At 37.4% G+C, this 16,094-nt stretch overlaps 1 protein-coding gene across 2 annotated transcripts in view; it reads right to left on the minus strand.

Moving 5' to 3' along the window:
• The window catches only part of hipk3b (homeodomain interacting protein kinase 3b), a 32,272-nt gene extending 18,246 nt beyond the window's left edge, over nt 1-14,026 (minus strand). The window contains exons 1-2 of one of the 2 annotated variants that reach the window (XM_024295118.2): nt 13,655-14,026; nt 6,969-8,295 (exon numbers count right to left, since the gene is read on the minus strand). In XM_024295118.2, the coding sequence (XP_024150886.1) occupies nt 6,969-8,295; nt 13,655-13,727 (1,400 nt within the window). In that variant the 5' untranslated portion in view covers nt 13,728-14,026. The remainder of the gene's footprint in view (nt 1-6,968; nt 8,296-13,654) is intronic. The other variant, XM_024295119.2, reaches the window with a different exon arrangement.
• Nucleotides 14,027-16,094: the final 2,068 nt, after the last annotated feature.

Raw genomic sequence — 16,094 nt, forward strand, 5'->3', positions numbered from 1 at the left:
AGATTTATAAAAGTTTACAATTAATGTGATTCCTTTACAGTTCCTGGACAATTTAGTTTTAATGTGTAACAGTTCCTCACCCCCAAAAATACATATAAATTATATGGTACAAAGCATATAGGCAATACATATACCCTGCAAGAGATTACTTTTTTGTCAAATTCAAAACGAATTAACTTATTTGGACCCCATTTTGCATTTATGATATTGTAATAACTTCTTCTGTCAGCTTGCTACAGATTTCAACAAAGTTTTGTGTGCATGCAGCACAGCACAGTCACTGTTTTCTTACGTTTGCTTTTGTGTACAGTGGAAAGAGCACCAACTCAAACTAAAACAGAAAGCACAAAGCAGAAAACGACACATCTCGGCTTTGGTTTGAACAGATGAGAGGACGTTGCCATGGTTACATGACTCTGTCCAAACCGACGCAAGTAAAAAGCAAGCGTCGACAATGAAACCAAACCTGTTATCCGTCCTGAGGATGTGACGTGCAAGCTCGAGTGCTACTGAATGCTGGAAGAGCACAAGCCTCGTGACAACTGCCACGTGAAAGAACCACAGAGGACACAGACAGCATTACAGAGCCAGGTGACGCTATCCTGTAAACGTCTTCATTACTAATAAATTGCATGCTGCTGGGTTTCAATAAATCTTCACTCAATGGCATCTCCCCGTTTCCAATGTTCTCTTGAGCATGCTGAGACATTATACTCACAACACTCTGACAAATGCGATAAGTTCATTTTTAAAATCTCAAAAAGGAAAACATTTAGACAAAATCAAAGACAAGGATAAAGAAAGAAAGAAAAAAAAATTCTTCAAATTAATTTGAGATGAAAAAATACCAATTCTCCTTGTTACACCCCAAAGGAAAAAGAACATTTACTTTGCACACACAGCTGGAACATAGAAGCCCACACAGCTGGAAATGGTCATAATTCCTGCAACCTTAAATTAGTCTTTAAAAGAACCAAACAAGTAGGGAAATTAATGTTGTCTGAATTACTACTTGCATACATTTGTCTGAATGAATTATTAATTATTGCAAATTAGTTTTCACTGAGCTAAGAAAGGGGGTTTTCAGCCACTGGCTTTCTAACCAATATTTATTTATTTTTTCTTCTACTCCTTTAGAAGGATCTTTTTTTCTTCAGCTCATGTTTATGTTATCTTTAAACTGTCACGGTGATCCTGCCGATTACTACACAGAGTCAAATTTAAGTTATAGTTGCATGTGCTCCATACTATGTTCACCAAAGCAGAGTGCCAATACAATTTATTTTAATGTCTGAGTGGAGAAGGAGATAAATGACTGATAATGCAAAATGCAACAACTTCAATTCAAATGACTCTTTTTGTTAGAATCATTTCACTTTTTTTTTTAATTTGCCAGATATCCGTTTGTCAACAAAGTGGGTGATTCCCTGCATTTCTGACAGTAAAAACAGCTATTAATATAGCTGGAGACCTTAAAGAATTAACACAGACTGGGGAACTCTTTCCTGGTTGCTCTGTAATGGAGCATAACTCAATGCCTCCTCTGGAAACTGTAATTCCACACACTCTGAGCATCCTGCATTATTAATTGGAGTTGCACATGCACTCTGATCTGAGCAGACCTTCAATTAAGGATACAAAGCTTGAAACACACTTTACAGATGTAAACCACTCAACGTGTTGACACAAAGTCAGTGGTTTAAGTTGGCTTTTAAAATAGAAATTAAGGCATGCTTTTTTTTACCTTTTAAACAAAAAAAATATCTGTTTTCAAATCTATGTTTATATTAAAAAGTGAACATTATAATTAAAAATAAAGCAGCCTAAGGTGGGCATAAGACAAATAAATTATATTGTTTTTTTCTGAATGTACAGTTGCAAGAGAAAGTATGTGAATCCTTTGGGAAAACCTCGATTTCTGTACGAAATGGATAAACAAGGTTTTTGGAGGGTTTTTTTGTATATCATTCAAAAATGTTGACCAGTGCTCATTCATTTTTCATATTCTTTGTTTTTTATTGTAAATTTGTAGCTTGTTGCCCTGACATTCTTTTTTATTCTCTTAAATGCTTTGCAACTTTTTAATTTCTGGAAACGTTCATTTAAAAACATATATTGATATTTTATTTCTATCATATATTTGACTGGTATTTTAATTTACAATGTTTCTCTATATTTTCTAAAACACAGCATTTATAAGTACATATTTTTAATTGTGAATTTAAATGGTCAGTGTTGTGAATGCAGCTGTCATTTTTTAATGAAACTTTTAGGATAAGTAGTTGTAAAGATTAACTGAATTTATATGATGGTTCCCCTTTATCAGTCAGCTCTTTCATTTTACACAAAGTTACTGTCCATCATGGTGTAGAAGCTTGTTGTAGAATGTAAGAATATCTTATCTTTAGCCTCATTCAACTATTCAAATTTGCACTGATAATTTTTCATGCAAAATACAAAACGTGGAAACGTTTTGTCATTATCTGCTCTATAAAGTATTAGTTTTACATTTAGGTTGTACATGTTAATCTCCTATAGCTTTTGTGCAATTTCTACAAGTCATAAATTGAAATAAAATTGCAGACTGAACCTTGGAACCACTAAGTGATGTGGTTTTATTCTTTTTTTTTTTTTTTTTAACATACAGCTTATAGAAGATATGTGGTAACAAGGAGAAAAGGTCTCTACTAAAGTTAACTAGAGGCTTTCAGACCTACTTTTTAGGGAAAGTCTATTCAGTCGTCTTAGTCAAAATATTCCATGAGCAGGCGAGTGACCATGGACAAACCGGTTAAAAAAAAGGTAATCAATTCTCCATCTTTATTTTAATCTAAAAAAGGTATTTGATCCTTCTCTACTTGAGCGTTGTTCCTAGCCTGTCACAGCTGAATCAATATACACACACAATACAAATTTACATATGAACATCTAAACAGCTGATACTACTGTGCAAGTTGACCTTGACCAAGTAAGTTTGACTGCTCTGGTGTTTCAAGCTGTCCTTATTTCATTTTGGCTGCCTATGTGTTTCACCATCTATAGAAGTCAAAGCAAACTGGCCAGCGTCCCGTGAGCTATTTTAAGCAACCTTCCACACTCAGCCTCAGCAACGTTGTTCATTCACAGTATGCTTTGCATTTTCCTGTACTTGAGAAGGGAATCAAGCCACAGAAAAGTAACAGTAGTTGATTCATTATAGCAACTTTGTCCAAAGTGAATGAAAGAGTCAAACTAAAACAAAAGCCAAAAATACATTTAGATATAATTTTGAAAGAGCTCATTTTCAGCATTGTTACAAGGTCAATTTATAAATAGTTATTTATTTAGTAAATACAAGGATAGGAAAGGTTTACACGATGGCAGTATTTAAATAAATATTAAGGGACCTGGTAGTTTAGCAAATGAACTGACAATTTACTGATAGATGAAATCAGTTCCAATACAAGCCAAAACAAAATACCAAAATTATACATTTCAAAACAGCAGAAGATCAAAATCCAAGACACATGTGCCTCGTTTCAACTAGGGCTAGTATCAATTATAATTTCCAGAAACGGTTCAATTCGATTCACAAGAGCCTGAATCAATTCCAATTTTTTTCAATTCAATTCAATTTTGTGTTTACACATTTATACAAATTTGTTTAGGAATATATTGAATACGGGCCCCCACTGGTTGTAGGTCCATTAAAGTGGAACGGTTGGGGTGGAGTCACTGTAGCCACTCGTTGATGGGCAGAAAGTGATAACCACATTAGATAGCGCCAATATAGTGCTCATTTAAGCTAGCATTTCTAACGTTTGTAAGCAGTCACGTTTCAAAATCTTCTTTCAAATATTAATTCCTGTTATACACGATGCACCAGAAGTAAAGCAATAAAAAGACAAGCTGTTGAATGGCCTCCATTGTTGTTGCTTTTCTAGTCATCGCACTACAATGACACGCTAACGTTCTATACCACACATGCATCGTGAAAACAAACCACTCAGTGAGAGCGAAGCTTAACTGAGTAGAAATGCTCACCAGAATTAACTGGACAGTACTGTACCACTCCTTACCGTACTGCTCAGTGAAAATGGGGATATCTGGTCCACTTTCAGTCAAACCTGCCTTTTTACACCAGAAACCATGAGACCAACAAAGGAATAACTGGAAAACTAATCTCAAATGTGACTATGTTTGACGGTATAGATGTTAAATAGTAAAAGGAAAAACAATCTTGCAGCTGAACTGCAAACAAAACGTTTCTTTTTTTTTTAATAGGGACATAATTTATTAAATTAATGCCCACTCTTTAAAAAAACATGTTTGCTGCTTTAACCACATTATCCTTTTGTCCATTTATCAATTTTTTTAACGCGCTATATCCCTTTCGGGGTTACCGGAGCCTGTCTAAGCTACTGTTAGGTGAAAGCACAGTAACCCTGGACAGGTTGCCAGTCTGTTACAAGGCACACAATCCCTTTACTCACACATGCACACCTAGGGACACTTAGAGTAACCAATTAACTTATGAATTGTGTTTTTGGATTCTAAGAGGAAACTGGAGTGCCTGGAGAAAACCCACACAGGCACGGCTGCTTCGGTCACATATTGCAAGTTCAATATAATAAAAGTAGTCCAAACATTTAAAATGTTGCCACAGTAGCAAATATTTTCTGTGCTGTTTTTCCTTTTCACAAGCTAAAGTACCTGCTCTAAAGACAAATCATTAGTTTTCCAAAAAGATGACATACATGTAAACAATTTCAAAAAAACAAAGATGCCCCCACTGGTAGGCAGATGAAAATCTGTCATAAAGAAAAAAAACTCTGTATGCCCAGTTTGTCCATACCAAAAATGGCTTGGTGACACATCAGTATAGGCTTACATGCGACTATCTTGTCTTGCACAATCAGCTGAGTAACATCAACATGTCAAGTAAAAGCTCGTCTTGCACCATATCCGCTTCCCTTGATTTTACCAAGCTCAGCTCAGCGATGCATAAACTTTGAGAGTAGACAATGATGCTCGACAACATTGAAATTCATCTTAAAGAAAAGTATTTAAAAGCTTTTTGTTATGTACACGACCAACAAGCGGGGAATACAAATTCTAGATGCCGTTTTACCACAGGGAGTCATGAAGGAAAGGTTTTTTATCGGGGTAATCAAGTGCCAACACAAAAAGCTTTCACTGTATTTGGTAATCCTTTCAGGGTTTAAAGCCAAAACAAAATTGTCGAGGGGCTCGTTTTCTGTAAATCTGGAAGTTTGTGCTGCTTTAAAAATGATTTTATCATTTATTTTTTAATTTATTTTTTTTTAATAATAAAAGTTAAAAAACAAAACATAAAAATTATGGGAAAAAGGTGGTCATTAAAGTTCGATGTAAAGGAAATAAAAAAAAGTTTACAGACTATTTAGAGCAATATTTAAAAAAAAAGACAATAACTAACAAAGTTTGATTTAATACAAACCAATTTATGCACCCTTCCCTAATTGAGATTACAAAAAATGTTATATAACCACAACATGTATCTTAGTAAACACAATGTGAACAATAAGCTTTTGCTCTTTAGAGTAACAGCTTTATTATATTTATATTTATGCATCGCTGAGCTGGAGATAAAGTTCTCCAAAAACTAAATTAAAATACTGCAAGTAATTTGACAAATAGCAGTCAACATTTTTGTTCAATTTTATATGAAAGAATCATGCCTGACAATATATGTTGCTTTTTTGTGTGTGAATGCTGTTTTGTAGCCATCTCTTTTGATTCTATGTAATGGTGAGTAAAAACACAGAACTGATATTATTTGTGCTAGCTAAAGACATCATCACCAAAGATCACCATCAAGAAGAGGCTTTTGTAAAAGCTACTTCCATGGCATGGAAATATGTTGATGCCTTCAAGGATAAAGTCATAAAAAAAATCCAACCGATCCAACACACTGTGATAACGTGGGCACATTTAGCCATTCTCACTCATACAAAACCAATAACAATCATCTAAGGAAGTAATTCTGTTGCTGTCAACATAGTTTTAAAGGTGCCAAGACTATTCAGTCAAATGTACAAATAGCAACTCTGATAACTGCCAAAATTGTACTTTTCTACAAGAGTTTTAACAGCGTGTCTATATCAAAAATGCCAATACTGTGTGTTTGCAAGCAACTTTAAAGGACTTTACCAGCCAGACAATTTGTACTCTTATTGCTCATGCTGAGCACAGCTTCACAATGATTAGGAGAACTGTACTTTCAGTAGTTTGAGGAACTACAAAGCTTAGTCATACTAACAAGGCTAAACCTTTTGTTTAGTATTATTGATGAGGAGATTTCTTGCAAAAACTCAACAAATCTTCTGATTTTTAACCGTTTCACAACTTTTAAACACTACTACCTTTTAAACGAACACTAAAAAAGAAACATAACACAAGCCGCAATGGCGTTTCCAGTTGTCTAACTTTCCACAAGGTCAGAAATAACCAGGAGATTGGGGGAAAAAAGATAAGAGATAGATTCTAATTTAGCGTGGTACAAAACAACCTGGAGGTTCCAATTAATATTGAATAAACATAATTAATTTGTGATTTCCCTTAGAATCTAAAACTTGTTTTGATAAATATGTGCAAATTTAACACCAAAACAATGACGTATGACTTAAATACCCTTTTCACCCCAAATAATAATAGAACTGAGTTTCAGATTTAAAGTATAAAACCAGTTTGAATTACGGCTTTGAGGTTTGATACATTCACATTGAATTTGTAAGTGAAGATTTACTTGATCAATAATGTTTTTAAAACCCAGCAGCACATATTAGCCATCACATTAATCATTTGACCGGTTGCCAAAAACCTACAACTGAGGCTTTCCTTGAAAGAGAATGCATATTTTTTTATGTTTTGTAAAAACCTTGAAAACTTGGATTGCACAACCTTACTTAGTTAGAAACTATGAAATGTTTCATCTTAATTGAACTCACCTGTAGTACCGGGATTGGAGGTACGTTGAACACACTGCTTTGGACACATGACTGGCTGAGCCAAAGTCTATCACCTTCACCCTGTAGGGCTGCCTCACTGGGTCCACCAGCATAATGTTCTCCGGCTTCAGGTCTGCATGAATCAGACCCATGCTCTTCAACTTTTTCAGAGCTGTTGCTACCTGCTGCAGCACAGGTCTGATTACTTTCAGGGGCAGTGGGCTGAACTTATTCTGCTTCAGGAAATCATACAGATTCTGCTCGAGCATCTCAAATACCAGGCAGGTGTGGCTGCGATGCTGAAAGCACTCAAAGGCTCGCACCAGGTTGTGCTCATCCGCGTTCTCACCACTCAGACGAGCAAGGATGCCGACTTCGATTTGACCCTGCCTTGCATATGAAGGATGATTTTTCAGTATCTTGACAGCTACCACCTCACCCGTGCCCCTCTTCCAGCACTTCACCACCTGACCAAATGTGCCACGTCCGAGGAAATCCAGCACTTCGTAAGTATTCTTCATGGAACACAGAACTTCATGCTGTACTACCTGATAGTCCCCATCCCCACCTCCTGTCCCTCCTCCAGCACCTACAACCCCATGCCCTACACATGGTTTAGAGGGACCCCCACCAGCCCCAATAGCTGCCGGCGCCGTCACTGTTGCGTTCCCAACATTTGTTGTTTGCAACATGGCAGGCAACATAGACAGTTCCTCCACAATCTGCATGGTGCTCCCTAGGTTTTCCAGCTCCTCGCTCTTACGTTTCAGCCCACATCGCTGAAAGCTGTCAGCTGAGTTCAAACCTCCACACTTCTCTTCTTCTTCTTTGTCTCTCTCCTCCTCGTCTCCTCCTCCCTCAACTCCTCCACTGCAGCCCTCTCCCCTTCCCCCTCCTCCTGCTCCTGTTGCTCCACCGCTGCTCCCACTTGCTGTATCTGTCTGATGCTGCTGGCCCTTCCCCTGTGACTGGATGACCCCTGCTTCCTGTTGTCGCTGGGCCACAAGTCGGCCGGGTTCTCCTCCTCCTCCTCGTTTTTTATTGGCCGGTTGTCTTTGTACGCCACGAACCACCACTGTCTGCACTGGATACTCCTGTCCTCCACGTATTTTCAGGCCCACTACCAAGTCTCGGTTCACAAACGAGTGGGCTTGCTTCGTTGGATGCACAATTCCAAGGGTTCTGTTGTTCAGATAAGCCCGTCGGTGTGCCCTCTCATGGTACACACAGCTGCTGGGCTCAACTTTGAGTTTCTTCACACTGCTAAAGGCACTTGTCTGGGTTTGATAAATGTGTGGTGGGTAGACCAAAACTTGTGAGGCCATACCTGAAAAGAAAGAAAAAAAAAGATGATTAATTCCACAGTACATAGCCATCTTAGCCACATTTACAATTACTGAAATAAATGCAAGATCACTAAAAGAACTGAAACCTTTACTGGGTCATTTCTTTTGTTCAGCATTAAGTTACAGGTAGTGCATAAAATGCAGCCCGATAATTAGACACACACTCTCAAATCCTTTTGTTTAAATTATGCATTATAACATTAAATTGATTGCCTTTGTGACTACTGACCCCACTGAGAAAACAATGAAGAAAAAGAGTTGGTTCTCCTTATATAACATTTATTTTAATGGAAAAAAAATCAGCGATTTTAAACTCGCTTTTTTACACATTTTGGCCAAGATTTGAAAGTTTTTTGTGAATTATCACTGGGACACAACTAACTGGGATGCATTCTGTGTAAAACTAGACACAGAAAGAATGATTTACCTTCACAGTTAGCATTTGTGCTAAATATGGTTAGACACTACAGTGCTGCAGTGATGTGAATATCTACATGTTCATTCTGATACAGGAATGGAACAAAGGCATTTTCATTTATGGAAACATGCAAGTCCAGTCTCATCCCTCCAATGTTCTACATTCCCAGCTTACAATTTTAGCTTCTACAGATTAAACCAATGTCACATCTTAGACTAAAAACATCCATGGAACTACAACCAACTAAAACAGTGTATAAATGTTGATGATTAAAAGCACTTTGACTTGACAACAAGACTGAAAATGCATTCTAAAAATGAACTCTATTCAACACTTAGTATGGAGAGGAGCTCCACATGTAGTGCTGGGCACATAAAACACCTTAATCATTCTTCCCATCCTGCTGCAATCCCACCAACACCCCCACACAGCAGATGACTAACTTCTCAAAGGTTTGCATGACCTATTCCAGCAATTTCCATCCATCCTACGGCACGTCTCTAAGCAACCATCAAAGCTGACAGGAGACAAACAGAATACAACAGGATGACAAAGCATCATCAAGCTAAAAAGTCCCAATTACTTATGACTTCTTTATTTATGTGGGTATAACACTGTCAACGATAAACACTGTCAGCACCCCTCAGAATGTGCAGAATTAGTTCATTTTTAAGTTAAAAAGAGGGGTAAAACAATCATTAGGACATAAAGAGATTTTTAAATATTTTTTATCCAGTTAACATTCAACATCAATGCAAAACAGGAATGGGCTGTAATGCCAGTAAAGTGTATCCCAAAATAAATACTCCTAATGCGGTGCCCACTTGTGTTGTGGTAACACTAGCTCCGTGAACTACCCCTTTGACTCTATTCTGGGCAGCAAGATACAGTTAGCACATTGCATTGGCATTCCTTTTCATATATTCACTCCATTTACCAACTTCAATATGAAAAAATGGTGGTATGAGTAAGAATGCTAAGATTTAAAAACACCTGTTCTGACCTCCAGCCTCAAAACAAGCCAGAGCCAAAGTCAATTCCAATTCTTGTTTCATCCGTCTTTAGTCGTTTGCATTTTAGGTGGCGATTATTCAAAGTCTAAATGTCATTTCATGGCAGTTGTTTACAAAGGCAGCGTGAGTTTTCAAAATCTATCATCTTGTTTCATTTGTACATTAGAGCAACACGTTCCAGCTCCGATGTAATTGGACCCTCCATATATCATGCCTCGACTGCCAGCCAGCCAACAACACACACTTGCTCTGACCAGAGCTTCACTGCAGGGTCTTTCAAGCAGCTAAAAGTCTGCCATTGAATGGGTCTCTTATCCTTTCTCCAGTCCAACAAAACTTGCTTATTCTGCATATGAAGGGGTGCAACAGTTGCAAAGATTGACATTGCAATGGTTGTCCTATTTGGAGGAGAAACCCCCCATGGAAGACCTTTCTGGGCCAAATTTCAACCAACCAGTAAAGTGCAGTTTAGTGTGGTGTTCACACTGTTAGGTTTAAAAAGAAATCAAAATTAATCAACCAGTCCCCTTTAACAATTTAGCACCCATCTGTAGGGGTGGAGTAAGAAAGGCTCCCAATACTGCAGTGTGTTAATTAAATTCATTTTTTTTTATTTTTGTGGGGTGGGGGGGGTTGTTGCAGAACATAGGATGTTGAATAAATTGCATTGAAGTCCTTTTTGTTTTGCCTTGTTCTTAGTCTTTATTGAATTTATTTGCAACCAAACATTGTTAGAAGAGTAATTTTATTGCCATTATTTCTTTCTGACCCTAACACTTGGCAAGGAAAGTACAACAGTCATTCCACACAGAGCTATTGTAAATGAGCTTTACTGTAGTGTCTGGTGGAAGTGTGCCACTTGGAGTCATGATCCATTGGACAACAGCACTTCCAGCACCTAAGTACCTTAGACAGCCATTAGACTTGACATTAGCAAAGACAAACAAGTCAGACACCCCTCATCTCCAAATGCGCCCTTTCAAAACTTTAACCTTAAGATGATGCAGCAGTTTATTCCTTGCTATCCATTAGGTATTTTAAATACACCCAACTATAATGTACTGAGTTATTACTAGAATTATTTGAGATACACACCTTCAAAGTTATTGAAGCTTTTTAAAATAAAAGGATATGATAGCTTACTAGACATTGTTATCAAAAACAAACTGGTTATACTGCATATACAAAGCAGCATCCACAATGACAAACTAGCTTGTGTCATTTAAATGCAAACTAATTGTAAGAATATTTGCATGTCCACATGGGTGCATTAAGCTGAGAGGTTGCATCTCCCCCAATTGTCTACAAGAAAGTTGCTGGAAAAGAAAGCATGACGAAAGAAGACAATATAACATCATTTAAAATCAATGTATTTCCACCTTTTCCACTCAATTTCCTTTCTGACCTAAATGATTACAGAAATTAATCTAGATTTAATTATTTACATGACAAAATATTAAATATCAGTTGTAAATATTAAATAAAATATGAGACAGTATGGAGTCATTTTTTTTAAAGAAATAAGGACATTTTAAGAAATGCCACTAAAGGATCCGTAGATAATGTGAACAGGCAGGTACATTTCTTCACTTTTATGTACACAGTTTTAAAGCTAAGGCTTTAAACTCCAATATTAACGCAATTCATTAATGCAATAAATAGACTTTTGGCTTAAACTACTTTACCGTTAAAGCTAGTCTTTTCCCCCCATAATCTCTACTCATGGTCCTCTATCCATCACATACTGGTCTCACTGCTTACAGAAGGGTCCTGTCATCATAATTTCTGTATAATGTGATTCAAATAGTGAACAAGTCAGACGCTCTTGGCATTTTCCAGCATATTATTTAGGGTTAAAATTATGTTTTCAAAACATACATTCAGGCTTTATTTAGAGATAAGAAGAATCAACATTGCAGCAATTGGAAAAAAAAGAAGTGCTAAGTGAAATCAACTCTTAAGATTCAATCGATGATGAAATTACAGTTAACAGCAACATTTAGTCTGGGAAAAGCTGTTAAGTGAAAAGATAGCTAAAGGCAGCCAATGAAACCCAAAAATTGCATAAGAAAATAAAAGACTATCAGGAAAAATAAATAAAAATAAACATAGATGAATCATTAATGAATGCATGGAACCATTGGATTTTACTTGTATGACCACTACAGCACTTTTGATTTTATGGTCAAATCAGGAGTCAGGTTGTCTCAACTAGTCAACTCACAAACTAAAATATTTGGTCACATAAAAGCTTATAATTGAACTAAAATTAAATGTTGCCTCTGTAGTGTGAACTTAAAAAAGCTACCTCTTCCTTAACGGTTACATTTCAACAAGAGCTCAACAAAACCCATCTGCTTCAGTTTCACTGGACTTTAATTATGCTCATATCCCATCAGGATTTGCTGTCCTCCTTCACTACGTATTGTTGTTCTCTTTATATCTTGTGAAGCCTTTTTTCAAAGCTTGTTAAACACAACTCTCCACTGTTTCTAAAGCATGTGATCTTGTGTTATTTTTAATGCACTGTGGTATATTGCCGTTTACCTAGTAAAATTAGCTTCTGCTAAAAGGCCAAACGAAATATTCCGTCTTTACATCATTAACATGTATATTGACTTTGTCTTGTTTACTGCAGCATTTAATTCTTGTATATTGCTTGGGTCAAATCAGAATCCCTTTTTTATGTTACTTAATAAAACTAATACAAAAGCAGAAATTATGTCAATTTGACACAAACACAGACTAGAAATACAAAATAGTAACAAGAGAAGGTTGAAAACTGGAGTCCAAATGGAAAACTTGCAGTTTCCATGAATGGATACGTTGTTTTTCCTCAGAGCAAATACAGATATTGATAATATAAAGTATAATTCAGACACGTTGACAAACATCTTCCAAACAAGATTGGGACAGTTGAGCAAACGTATTTTAATGGCAATCAGGAAGTGGTACTGAAATGCTACACCCACAAACAGCCACTACAATTGATCAATGAACACCGATCACAGCATAAAAAAACTGCAAACATAATCTAGGAATAAACACAAAAACATCTCTGGTCTTTCCAATGTTGTGGGATGCACATAAGGAATTATAGATTTACGACGGAATATGTGTTTACATCCAAGATCAGGTGAACTTTGTGTTCCAACACAACACTATCCTGTCATGTTAGCCTCTCCCCTGATCTCATTCTAGTTTGTTTACAGCATTAAGTCTGGAGCAGGCATGCCTCAAGATGACATCACTTGGATACCAGTTCTACAACAGCCACAATGCTAAACAGACGACCAGTGGGTGTTCCTGACCATATAAACACACTGAGAAAGAACAGAGCTAGAATCAAATCCCTCTATCTCACAAAAACTTGATCATGTAAAAGGCAATCATCATTATTTTTGAATTACCAATCACGAGCAAATGAAATGAGACCCTGTTCTTACAGAAAGCTGCTGCAGAGAGCAGTTCTAATCTAGTCACTTGAAGTCAGGTGAGTGACACCGCCAGGAAACTCGCTAACTTTATAATGACCAGTTCAGGAACACACAATAAATGTAGGAATAATAAAGATTCTAGCTTATTACTTTTTAGACAATTAAAGAAAAAACACTAGAAAAGACCTCAACAAGCAATAAATGCGTCCAGTGCTCTCTGGTTAAATATTACCATCGACGTCATCGACACAGTTGCTGAGCAGACCAAAGAAACCTTTATTTTCCCTTTTGATAAACAAACCGAGTGCTAACACAAGGCTGCCACAGACGAAACAAACGCACGCGCCACACAACCAAAAAGCTGAGCAGCTAACTTTATAAGCTAAGTCAAGAATACGTAGCATTTAGACGATCTTTTCAGACATTTCCACCGACAAAGACTACCACGGGCGGCGTTCCATCCACAACTTACCTTCACATAGAGTCACTATAAGTATAATTCGAGGCTTCTCTGAACATGTTATGGACTTACAAATCCATAGCATGAACAGTTCGCCTACATTGCTGCCATCTTGTTCTAGACGACAGGAAGGGAGAGCTCTCTCTCTGTAACGCCACCATCTCCCACGTTTGAAACATGAAATAACTCTTGCATATGTGCCCCGAGGAGCATCCTACCCAGCCCGTTTGGTGGCTACACAGTTTAAATTGGCCTCGTTCTTCTTTGGGCGACCTTTCCCATCTCCGATAGGGTTGCCGTTACCCCGGTTTAACGTACGGCTGCTCGGCCCTGCCAGCCTCTATAACATGTCCCTTTTCTCTAGCAACTGGAAGCAAATGTTTGTGAACTGACGGCATTACGCAGGCCAGAGCAATCGATCGAAGATACTTTCCAAAGTAAGAGAAAATATTTCAATGGGTAAATAAAGGATGCGTCACAAATCAAGACAGAAAATATAATAATAATATTATGATATAATATGGTTCTGCATATTTGATGATAATAATTATAATTATTATTATTATTATTTTATTTATTTTTTTGCTTGTTTGTTTCTTCTTTGCAAAAACATTGTGTGTACTTGTCAAACTATCAGCCAATGAAAACAATGGCTGCCTTTGGCTGCTTATTGAAATGATCCTGCGGCTGTGGAGCAGGGTCAGATATAGGCATGGGCAAAGGGGGGCAATACTCCTCAAACATTGGCTATGTCCAAATTCCTTCAGTACTCACTATATACTGCAGTGCGTTCTGCATTTTGTAGTGCTGTCCGGATCTACAGTTAAAAAATCAAATGCCCTAGAAATTTCCCAGAAGTCTTTGAAAAACCAGTGTGTATGCTAACTACAATGACAAATAAAGACCACAATGCGTTAAGTAAAAATAATATGAAAAAAGGCTGAAAAAATATGAAAAGGCTTCATTTTGCTGGAGCCAGAAGTAAGGTATTTTCCATGAGTTACCCACTTTGTCCACTTCTATATACAGTCAATAGGAAAAAGGCAGGAAATATGGGAGTGAGCCCCCCAAAATGCTGTGACTAACCCCCCTAAAGGCCAGCAAAAATCCACAGTCAACTAAAGCAATTAAAAAACACACAAAAATAAAAAAAAGAACAAAATAGATCAACGAAGGACAAAAACTACAATGAAAGACAGACAGATGGACAAAGAGACAAATATGAAGTGGGAAAAAAGGTAAATGCAGCCTTGACAGGGCAGTGAGCACAAACCAGTGTCCTAATTTCTTGTGCCAGTCCCAAGCCCGGTAAATGAAGTGAGTAGTATCAGAAAGAGCATTTAACACAAAACTCATAAGACATATCAAATAGATCAAGGGAGAAGACATGTGGATAGACAAATGATATAGCATTGTTCTCTAAGCATTTAGGGGCTCAGAGGGATATGATGCCCCAAACTCTCTGCACACCTAATCTTGTACCCCCTGATATTCTACTTGAACCCTGTAGTGGAGCTGGCTAAATCTTGGACTGGTGTGGACAGAACTGCTATGCAGCAATGGTAAAACAGACAGTTACTGCACAGAGATCTTCAAGACCTCTATAATATACTCCAAGGGTTGGGAGCTGTTGTTCGTAGATGTTGACTTGACCAACATCTTTCCATCTGCCACCTCCTTGATAAATTCCAGTGTGCAACCGAGGTCAGAACTTTGTCACAAGTTTTATTGGATCTTTTTCTTTCTCTGTCTGCACTGACCTCGTTCACCATGCACACAATGGGATAGAGGACCCCCCATGGCCACTGCAAAGTCATAAAAGGTCATTCTGAGGAGCCATTCATAGCATCTGAGTAAACAAGTTGATGGACCAGTCCAGCTTAGATATTTTAAATATTTAGCATTATGTTTACTGTGTATCTTTTTCTGTTTGTTAGATTAAATATCTAACTTCTTATAATAACATTTTTATTATAGCTAATGTTTGTAATTCTGTGCAATATACAAAGGTGTATTCACAAATTCTGTAAAGTATTTCTGATTTGTGCTTAACTACAACTCCTTGAATCAGTCCTCTACTTTAAGCAGCAACATAAACCTCTCAAGGAAGTATGTCAGGGTGCACAAGCTGGTCTGCTACCCAGACAGCCAGGAGGCACCCAGCTGACAAAAAAGCTGCTCAAAAAAATCCTTGATGTCTGAGGCTGGCTACAATCTAATCCACCAAAAGACATGTGATTTTGTCAGTTGCCGTCTGTCTCCACCCGCGACAGCACACCAGGAGGTCTAGTTTGCAGTAAAGCAGGTGTGAACACCTCTTGAATAGCCTCATTTATCCTGAGTAAACACTGGTGAGTCAATAAACAAAACAGCTGCGCAGAGGCCAATAGACAAAAGGTACAATACAGTTATTTTTTGTTGTTTGTTGATTCTCTTCACCTGCAGAAGGCAT

The sequence above is a fragment of the Oryzias melastigma genome, linkage group LG3 (assembly GCF_002922805.2).
Source record: "Oryzias melastigma strain HK-1 linkage group LG3, ASM292280v2, whole genome shotgun sequence".
Classification (NCBI taxonomy): domain Eukaryota; kingdom Metazoa; phylum Chordata; class Actinopteri; order Beloniformes; family Adrianichthyidae; genus Oryzias; species Oryzias melastigma.